Source organism: Coregonus clupeaformis, chromosome 23, assembly GCF_020615455.1.
Source record: "Coregonus clupeaformis isolate EN_2021a chromosome 23, ASM2061545v1, whole genome shotgun sequence".
Taxonomy (NCBI): domain Eukaryota; kingdom Metazoa; phylum Chordata; class Actinopteri; order Salmoniformes; family Salmonidae; genus Coregonus; species Coregonus clupeaformis.
In genome coordinates, this window is record NC_059214.1 from 638,187 (window position 1) to 649,248 (window position 11,062).

Genomic DNA, 11,062 nt, shown 5'->3' on the forward strand with positions numbered 1-11,062 from the left:
TGGCAGCAAACATTTACGACAGGCTGTGGTGTGTCCACTACCATCACTTGTTTTCTCAGTTCTGGTAATCGCCTCCGCATAGGAGATTCGATTGACCGCTCTAACTTTTGACACCTCAATCTCCTTCACGTTTAAAGGGCACTCCAGGAACTCGGGGTTAGTTTATTTAGTAAAACATTTCTTAACTATTTTCTTAAAACTGCATTGTTGGTTAAGGGCTTGTAAGTAAGCATTTCACGGTGAGGTCTACACCTGTTGTTTTCGGCGCATGTGACAAATAAGATTTGATTTTGATCCCCACTACAATTGCAACGCCGTCGTCCTTCTACACACCGTTCTTCAATATACTCTGTCCGTCTGCACACACTTGAAACATGGCCAAATCATTTACAGTTCTTACACTACGATGGTTTGGGGACGAAAGCTCTTACAGCGTATTTTACATAACAAGTTTCACATGCGTAGGTACTTGCCATTATGCCTGCATAGGCGAAACCAAAAAATGTCGCCCCCCATAAAACTAAAACAAAATGTGACGTTGAAGTTAGGTTCAATTTAGGTTCTGAAAGAAAAGTGAAAAGGTATTTTCATATGTTTAAAATACATATTTTCCAAACGTTGAAAAGGCATATTTTCCGGACGTTGAAATCAGGTTCATTTTCGGTTCCGAATGAAATGTGAAAATAAGTCATTTATAGACGTCTATGTTTGGGCCAAATCAAGGCTGGTCCAGACCGGACAAAATCTGAACCAAACATGGACGTCTATGATTGGTTAACATTTGGTCCGGACCGGATAAAAAAAAATCTATGTCTGTGGACTTTGAAATCAAGGCGGTCTGGACCCCACAACATCTGAACAAAACATAGATGTCTATGATTGGTTCAGATTTGGTCCCGACCAAAAAACTATGTATGTGGATGTGGAAATCAAGGCCGGTCTGGAACAGCACCAAAAAAAAAGATGTCCAAAAGATGTCTTCCCGTGCTTACTGAGGTGTAATCTACAGTGTTGCCTGAAATTAATTGTTTTATGAATGCCCATCTATGTGGTAAGCTTACCGTTTGTAAAACACCAAAAAAAGTCGGCTTGTGCTTACTGGGGTGTAGCCTACAATGTCAGCCAGCAATGGAATTGTATGAATGCCCATCCATGTGGTAGGCCCACCGTTTGTAAAATAGGCCGTTGCATTGGCTTTACTAGTCCTGATTCCTGTGACTAATCAATTTGGCTATTTAAGCTCTGAAATCATCTACCCAACTTTATCAGGAGTTATCTCGAGCCTATTTGCAATGTGTTCACACAGCTGGAAATGCATTAGTATTATTTAGTTTTTGCTATGATCAGCTTGTCAAAAATGGATGGAAACCACTGATCATGACAATGGGGTGAAACTCCTGGACAACAGTTGTGATTGTCCATTCCATATCGTCCATTTTACTTTGACCGGTCCTGTTTTTAGGATATGTTGTTTGTTAACATGACAGCACATTTTTTTTTTTTTGATTGAGCGCCATTTAGGTCAGGCTATTTGATCTGGATAAACCTGCATGATGTAAAAAGTCTGTCTGTCTCATTACCATACATTTTTATCTCCAGCCTGCAGGCTACAGAAAAGGCCACATCCTCTTTCTACTATATCTCATATCTGCTACATGATTTATGTTAGATTTTTGACGGAACGTTGTTTGGAGCGCTGCAGAGATTCGTCTCTCCAACTGCACCCGCGCTGGGTGTGGACAAGCACAATATTTTGCATTCCTGCTTTCACAAAGTGGGCACTGCTTATCAAAGGGCGGGCATCAGCGCTCACATAAAAAGCCCATATGCCACTGGTTGAGAGAAATTGTAATTGTTTTTTGGGGCAGAATTATGTAAGGTTTAATGTGTTGTTTGTTGTTGGAGGTGCGTCTTGGTCAGTTTAATTCAGAAAATGCAGCCCTCGTCAATCTGCTGCCATAGTAAGCTGCCTAATGAGTGGGCCCGTCGTGCTCTTTATAAAAAAAAAACACAGCAGGAATGTTCTTTATTCAACCTGAACATCCGTCGTCACCCCTGAGATGAGTCCTTTGACGGGTGCTCTACTGCGAAGTTCAAAACACCAAACGTCTGTTGTTCGGATTCTTTTGAGGCTCACTGCAATCTTCCTCTGTTCTCCAGAAATACAATTAATCAAAATAAGACCACTCCTGGTCACTCTGACAGACTCCACTTTTCCCAGCGCATACTTCACCATTTTCGACACCTCAAATGGGTTTCCCACATATGCATCCCAACAAGAAGCGATTCATTATCATTCATACACGTATCCTCCACTCCAATTTTAGACCCTTTCCTGTTTGTTCCAGTTTTCGCTACTACTGTTGTCCATTCTGAACATTCGTCTTCATCAACTTTGCTCAACGCGCTGCTTGATTCGAACTCAGGATACACTTCCGCCATATTTTTGCTGAACCAGAACCGTAGTTCTTCTTCTTCGGTGAGGTTTAACGGCGGTTGGCATCCAATAAATGTTGCATTTCCGCCACCTACTGGACTGGAGTAGAACTCCCTTATACTTTGCTTTAATAAAAATAAAAAATAAAGGAAAAAAAAATAACCCACCATCTAACACTACACTCAAAAATAAAATAAAAAATAACTATAATAATAATAATAACTACCATACTCCACTATTTAAATCTATTTATTCCTACTTCATGCCAACAGCCTGAAAGGATGGGACACCACCACTTAACACACCCTGTAACTCTTCTGATGTCAAATCTCGCACACCCAAATACCTCTCTGCAGCTGCCACCGCAACCTCTATTTTCTGTGACTTACGTTCCATCCCTGCAGTACAGTTGATAACCATTGCTATAAATGCTAAAAATCCAATCTTACTGAAACATACAGTACTGTATATCACTTGTTGGTTTATCCCTCTGTGCTGGTACAGATATACTACTCACACCACTCCTCTCAGGATCCCTCCCCCTTGATCCATCTTCCTCTACTTTCTTCACTGCCTCAGCATATGCCAACTTCTGCACTACTCTAACCCTGGAAACCTCAACCTGCCTCTCTTGCACCGGACATTTCTGATCCCCAGCCCCATGGTCACCCCTACAATTAACGCATACCACTACTTTCCCCAATGCTACACATTCCTTTGTCTCATGCCCTTCTGCACACTTCTCACACCTAGGAACCTCCCTCCTACACACTGCTGCCACATGCCCATAATCTTGACACCTGTAACAACGTAATGTATTCAGTACAAAAGCTTGAATAGGATAACTTATATATCCTAACATCACTTTGTCGGCAAAGACTCAACATCAAAACTCAAAAGAACAGACAATGTCTCTTCTGATTCACCACTCACGCCCCACCCGTCTGCGTTGCACCAAACGACGAGCATCACAAACACCGGGAATCTTCCCCTTCAGTTGGTCAGCTTTCACATTTACTGCTACCCCAGTATTCACGCCTTTCAATGGCACCATTTTCTTGAGAGCAAAACAATTCACATTTCTTGCCCCCCCATTCGTTTAACACGGAGCGCCTGCTCCCTCTGACCAGCAGAAACACAAACAATTATCACCAGACCACTTCTGGTTACCTTCACCGATTCCACAGCACCCAACTCTGTTTTCACCCACCCTGAAACCACAAATGGATCAGCCAAAAGGCAAGGGTCCACTTTTTCCAAAAACTTCACTCCTATTGTCACAGACTCATCTTTATCCTGACCCTCGGTGCAAACCTCGGGCTCCAAGACCTTCACCACACCCACCACCGCCGATACCTCGCTTTCCCATTCACTTCCATTTCTCCTCCTGTCTTCAGCTCACTCTGCTTACACTTTCTACCGTTCTTCTTTAACAAACCCTCTCCCTTTTTTCCCGCCATTTTTAACTGACTCATTCTCACCCTTTTCCTCCCTCTCTCTCTTAGACCTCCTCTGCCTCTCTTTTCCCCCTCCATTCCTCCTCCGTATTCCATGAATAACTCTCCTTATGATAGTACTGCACTTCTCCTGACATACATCTAGTTCTTGCTTTGTCTAGGGACGCCATTTCTCCTCAACTCGGGCCGAACGTCAATCCGCCTTCGTTTGTCAACATTACTGGCTGTCTGCGCCCATTATGTCGCAATCTGATCCGCGGAGAAGATTCAAACTACTTTGTTTATTTGACGCCTTTCCAACTACACTTTGAATTTCAGCGGGTCTTTGGACGTGCGTCAGTGGTGCGTCCTCAGTAAACTCTCCCAGACTTGAAAGTGTTCTGCGTCACAACTGTCAATCCCTCTCCGGAACCGTAGTCCTCAAGGGAATGGACTTAATTATCTTCTTCTGCTTCTTCTTCTTCTACGATATAATGGTGGTCCGCAAACCAATGTTAAAGGTGCATGCCGCCACCTACTGTGCGGGGAGTGTGTGGTCAATCACGGTTTCCAACATTTCTAAATCCTCCTACCTAACTCAGTACTTCTGAGAAAATAAAGAAGAGCCCTACTAACTTCTACTGACCTTTCTTTGGAGGGCATATAAATGCCGGACCTTGTGCTCAGAATCTCTTCTGCCACGCATCTATCAAAATGGCTCTGGTCTTACATTTGGCCTCACCTCTACCCAGTGGAACATTAATATCAATTATATCTCGTTTCAAAGCTCTTTTGGCTAACTGGTCTACAATTTCATTCCCTTCCACACCCGAATGTGCTGGGACCCAGCAGAATCTCACTAATACACCCATTCTCTCAATTCTCCATAATAACATGAATACCTCCCATAGTAGGTCACTCCTATTAGATTTACCAGATGATAAACTATTCAATACAGACAGGGAATATGAGCATACTATAATTCTAACAGGTTGTACGTCCTCCACACACTGGAGCGTAACTATTATCGCCAACAGTTCAACTGAGTATACTGACAGTTCAGCTGTTAGTCTTCTACATATCTGCACATCAAATTCAGGAACGTAAACGCCTGCTCCTGTGAGCCCACTATCTGGGTCCTTGGATCCATCTGTGAAAAGCGGTAAAAAAGCATTAACAACTTCTACTAATGTAATTGTCAACCAGTTTCACTATATCACTGACTTCTGACCAATCTTTCCTTTTCTCTACCAAGGTTAGATCAACAACAGGGTCTGGGAGTAACCATGGAGGAACATCCCCTATCACCACAGAAGGGCCAACCTCCAACTCCCTCAAACCACTCTCATCAGCAAGCTTTCCAACTGTCCAACCAAAACCACTGTCTTGTCTACTAGTATATTCCCAATAGTCCTCTAGAACGGTAGCAGTGGGATGCTCAACCTCACAGCTTTTCGACCTAACCCAAATAAGCAAATGACAATTTTTTACACCGTATATCCAAAGGCATCTCACCTGCCTCCACCAGTAAGGCACATACAGATGTTGATTTAAATGGACCAATACATATCCTTAAAGCTATATACTGGATTCTGTCCATCTTCTGAAGCCAAGTCTTTGCCGCTGTTCCATAAACTAGACACCAGAAAAAAAAGAATGACTTGAGTTGGTGCCCTTCTAAATACAACCACAGGAGGTCACTCAAAACATTCTGTATTTTTGTACTTTTCCGTTTTTATAGCTCCAAGGGGTCCTCTTTGGGCCATACAAAAACCCCGGTGTGTGTGTGTGTGTGTGGTGTGTGTGTGTGTGGTGTGTGTGTGTGTGTGTGTGTGGTGTGTGTGTGTGTGTGGTGTGTGTGTGTGTGTGTGTGTGGTGTGTGTGTGTGTGTGTGTGTGTGTGTGTGTGTGTGTGTGTGGTGTGTGGTGTGTGTGTGTATGTGTGTGTGTGTGTGCGCATCGGCACAGAAATAATTGTATTTTAGACATCGTATCACTTTTAATGTTTTTTTTATAACAGAATACTCATATACAACATCAATGTGTGTAGACAGATTACTCATATACAACATCAATGTGTGTAGACAGAGGCCACAACCAACACTAACCTATAGAGAAATTATTTATACCTTATAAAACAGTCAATAATCTGCCTTAAACCAAATTATACACAAATCAAAGCCACCAAACTGTGATACATGATTTATTGATTACTTATTAAATATGTCATAGAAGGCAAGTACCCAGAACGATTTATACAGCCAGTCCCAACAGCAGAGAGCCCGCACTTATCTATATTTGATTTGTACCTGCTGCTGCAAAGCATATACACTATGAAAAAAATGTCCTGATTATGATACAGTGAAGAATAAAGTGCCTCAATCAAAATGAAAGTAGCAAACATGACATGAAAAACAAACGCTCATCTCCTATTATGGAGGCTCATAGATCATTCTGCCTGGATTGGTCCTCTGTAGCTCAATTGGTGGAGCACGGCACTTGTAACGCCAGGGTAGTGGGTTCGATCCCCGGGACCACCCATACATAAAAATGTATGCACACATGACTGTAAGTTGCTTTGGATAAAAGCGTCTGCTAAATGGCATATTATTATATATATTATATTATATTGTGAGTGACTGAGATATACTTTATGGTGCAGACAGTGAGAGTGATGAGCAACACGTTTGTGATGACCTAGCCTGAATGTTTAATCCTCGGTAAGTGGTTCTCTTGAGGTGTGACCTAAGTTCCCCAAATGGGAAGCGCTAATGCCAGGTTTCTGTCGGTGCAGAGTGAGCCTGTGCTTGAGCGCTTGTATCAGAGATGTATCAGACCCCAACCAGAGCCATGTATTTAGAGAGCTGGGAACGTTGAATATTGTCTAATTCTAGACATAGCGTTATTTAAATATGTAATGTTAATGGAGAGCTAACATGGCTGAATGTTGTAGTGTCGTGTAAATGCGTCATAATACAGAGACCTGAAATGTCCCGACTCTCTAAAATGTGGCTCTGATTCCAACACCAACAGTCCTTAGTGAGTTTGTTCTGGAGTGGTACAATCCAGAAAATATCCATCCCACCACAGAGCAGGCAGAGGGACTGAAGCGCACACCCATCTCTAACAATTGTTTACAAAAGACGTTGACTTGCACGCCTAGACACACGCATTCATATGCACGCACGCACACACGCACACACAAAGACCTGCAGAACAGAAGCGTTGGCTGCAGTCTCTTTGTGAGGGTGGTTTTGGATTAATGATATGTCTATGTCTCTCTCCGGATGTGAGCTGGAAAAAAAAAAAAAACACAAGTGCTATTTGTTTTCTGAGTGGAGATCAGAAAATACTTCCTAACACCTCTTGGCATGTTTGTTTTTTTACCAGGGGTAAGATTTATTAACCTTTACTAACCAGGTCTAATCCCTGGTTTAGGTACTACTTTAAAATTACAAGGGTACAGACATGGGTCATTCTAGAACATGAGCAGAAGAACGTATTTTGAAACATAGGGATGAGACCACTTAACTTTTCTCCAGGGCCGTTCCAGGACAACCCTGTATTCAAGAACACCAGAAACAGAGTGATGCCGGACGGACCAGTCTCCAGATCACACCAGTCCAGAAGGCTTTTACACCAGACCCAACCAAGTCCAGCTTAAGGTGGGTCCACAACTGTACAGTTCAACTAAGAACGGTCACATGACCTGATGATCCAACAGGGTTCTAACCAGGAATGCCCATTTATAGGGCAGCTATGGTAACCTGTTTCAAAACAAGATGCTTTAAAAAGCCATCTGCACCCGATAACTGGAAGAAAAGAGCAGCTGGCAAAGCTAACTGTCAGATAGCATTCATAACAGCAGGCCTACAAGCTTTCTGTTAGTCCTTAGAGGAGCAGACGGATGCCGTCCTTGTCTCGCTCTCTGTCTCGCTCTTGCATCGATACTGAGAAGATGCCTCCATCTTGTTCTCAGAGATGGTGTGTGTCTTGTCTTGTCCAGAGTCTTCTTGAGGACATTGAAATAGTGTTTGTTTTTTTCCTGCAGCGTAGAAACGCACCATATAGAACCACATGCAGCAGAGCTCTCTACACATCAAGCCCATTCAGTAACATCTGGGTGAATGGAGCTCTTCCATCCAGCCCAGTCTAGTATTCATAGATCTATTTAGCTGAGGGACTGGCCCAGCCCTGCTCTCTGCTCAGAGCCTATAGGTCTAGTAGATGAAGGTGAAGAGGCAGTCCTGTTGGGGGTCCGGGGGCTGGTCCAGAGGGGTGGAGGGGTACAGGGGCAGGTGGGGGAAGTACTGGGAGAGGGTAGGCATGGGAGGGGCGCTCACACTGTAGGCCTTCAGGGACGACAAGCCGTTAAGCACCGCCACATCCAGGAAGGATACATGGAGGGCAGAAGAAGAGGGGTCAGTGGAGGCTAGGGATCCCATCCTCTCTATATCCCCAGTCCCAGAGGCGATTGTTAGGACCTGCTCCGGGTGTGGGGCCCCCTGGGCAGCGCTGTGGACCCTCAGCCTACGGAGACCGAACAGGGCCAGGTACTGGGTGGGGATGGCCAGGGACCCGGGTCCACAGTAGGACAGGCGCAGGTCTGGCACCACACTCCCGCTCAGCAGCTCTGTGAGGACCCAGGGCTCTCTGAGCCACATGGTCAGGCTGCCCTGCTCCCTCAGGCCCCCAGGGGTCAGCTCTGAGTACGACACGGTTCGGCAGCTGCACAGCAGGTTGGCCAACGCCTCGTCACAGTCCTGGATGTGGGCGGAGCAGCTGCAGTTCCGCAGGCTGTTGCCGTGGGTGACACTGTCGAAGAGCAGGGTGCTGTTGCCGCGGGTGACACTGTCGAAGAGCAGGGTGCTGTTGCCGGGGCCCGTGGTCGAGGCAACGGTTGAGGGGAGGAGTAGAACCCACAGAGTCCACAGTAGCCATGGCAACAGGGCAGTGGGGCGGCGACAAGAGGAGGCCCTGTTTAGAGACATCGCCACGGCAGCCAAATGGACTACATCTTCACCGAGTGGATATCCTGAAGCCTGTAAGCAAATCTGTAGGATGGGGGGGAAAGTTATGCACGTTTTTAAAGAGCAAAGTGTACTTTAAAATATATTTCAACATAATATAGACACCAAGACAAATCAAAAACAAAGCAAAATGGAAACCAAGACAAATCCTACCAGTGGGAAAAATGTGTCAGATTGCCCTCTGCCTCTGTCACAGAAGAACACAATCATACTCACTCGCTCAGAATAGCACATGATCCATAGCTGCTCTGTCCTACAGTAACATAGCTGCTTCTGATTCACGTCTCCAGTTTATTGGTTGGAGGTCTGTGAGAGACAGCCAACTGAATTCAGCTCTTTTTATTTCCAGGCCAGTCCAGGTTCCGTCCCACGGACGTAATTGAGCCACTTATTTTTTTGCTCTCCAACTTTATTGTGGAGAGCTCCTTCCAGGGCTACTGCGGATGGCATACGACTGTCTGTAAAAATGCCTGCACTGTGCTGCAGCAAAGGCAGAGGCCAGACACATTAAAACTGGCAGGAAAAATAAAACACTGCCTCTTTCTTTCCCCATCGAGGAGCGGAGGAAAAGTGGGATGAATAAGTGGTCTTGACTTCCAGAAGCACTTTTTCCCCTCTTTTCTTTTTTTTCTAAAGGAGAGGACTTTCCGTTGTAATTGGCATCACAGTTGGACAAAATGTACTTAGTTGTCTGAAACATGTCTTGAAAAAAAGAAGGATGTCTCTGGTCACAAAGAATCCTATTTATTTATCTCTTATATAACCAGCATTTAGCGCTGAGGAGGGCTTCAGTTGCCAATACAGTGCCAGGCTGGCAGACTAAGTAAGAGGATTGGCCATGTTGTTCCCACTCCTCAGCCTAGCATCAAACACCTCTTATCCATCACAAAGCATCAAGACATTCTCAGTCTTTAAACAGAATATACCAACCTAAACTAAAAGCTCAGCAGCCGTGTCTCCACACAACATTGTGTCAACTTACTCCCTCTCTGTGCTGAGTGTCTGGCTGCTCCCAACTCCTGCTCCATGCAGCCTCTGTATCCTTCAGTCACCGGATCCCTGCTAAGTACACAGACCACAGCCCAGTCTGCATTACCGGAGCCCAAGCTCTATAGACTACTGTTCTGTTCCATTCCTATACAGACCACAGCCCTGACTCACAGGTCTGCAATACTATAGAGCCCAGTGCAGCTCCATAGACTACTGTTCTGTTCCACTCCTTTACTGTCCCAGTCCCACTCATCCTCCTCTCCTTGTTCCCTTCTTCCCTTCCCCTCCCTTCATTTCTCCCAGCTCCAGCTGCTGGAGAGGGGGAGGGAGAGGGGGAGGGAGGGGGGGTGGAGGGAGGAAGGTGGCTGCTGGTCCAGTCAGCTATGAGGAGCGGTGCAGAGCATTCCTCTGACATCATGTTCCGTATGCGGCCGCAAGCACCCAACCAAATCATCCCTCTCCCTCTCTTTCTCTGCCTCTCCAAATCTCCTCTCCTTCTTCCTCAAAATCTCATTTTCTGTCTGAGACTGTCATGTATACACACACACACACAGACACTCAGGCAATTTGACACATTCCCATAGGATAAATGAGACAAGATGTGGCTTTATTATTAAAAGCATGGCTACTTACGGGGAGCGCGCTGGCGGCAGTCAGGGAGGCATGTGCTTCTCAGACGTTAGGCTTTAGCTCCACTCCTGACGCAGCGACTTAGCCTTCCACATTTGTTGGCAGACCCAGTGGAACTCCTCACCCGTCAAGCAGACGCAAAGGGGGAAAAACAGTCAGCCCAGAGAGAAGCACAGCGGGGGTGACAGAGAGGGGGAGAGACAGAGAGAGGGGAAGAGTGAGAGAAGAAGAGGAGAAAGAAAGAGAGAGGACTTCCTCTGAACACGGGATAGCACGGACAGTCTTCAGTGATGACATGAGACACAAATACCCAATTTTCTCCTCATGTCACTTGCTTTCACTCCCTCCCTCTCTCCTTTCACTCCCTCCCTCCCTCTCTCCTTTCACTCCCTCCCTCCCTCTCTCCTTTCACTCCCTCCCTCCCTCTCTCCTTTCACTCCCTCCCTCTCTTCTTTCACTCCCTCCCTCTCTCCTTTCACTCCCTCCCTCCCTCTCTCCTTTCACTCCCTCCCTCTCTTCTTACACTCCCTCCCTCTCTCC

At 45.5% G+C, this 11,062-nt stretch overlaps 1 protein-coding gene across 2 annotated transcripts; it reads right to left on the minus strand.

Moving 5' to 3' along the window:
* Positions 1–7,379: 7,379 nt before the first annotated feature.
* LOC121536424 (uncharacterized protein C21orf62-like) lies at positions 7,380–10,835 on the minus strand. 2 transcript variants are annotated; one of them, XM_041843681.2, is made up of 2 exons: positions 10,526–10,835; positions 7,380–8,926 (listed from the first exon to the last, which is right to left on the minus strand). In XM_041843681.2, the coding sequence occupies exon 2, from the start codon at positions 8,861–8,863 to the stop codon at positions 8,093–8,095; it is 771 nt and encodes a 256-aa protein (XP_041699615.1). In that variant the 5' UTR covers positions 8,864–8,926; positions 10,526–10,835; the 3' UTR covers positions 7,380–8,092. The 2 variants fall into 2 exon arrangements, with proteins under 2 accessions (XP_041699615.1, XP_041699616.1); XM_041843682.2 differs by lacking the exon at positions 10,526–10,835 and adding an exon at positions 9,885–10,129.
* Between the last annotated feature and the right edge of the window lie 227 nt (positions 10,836–11,062).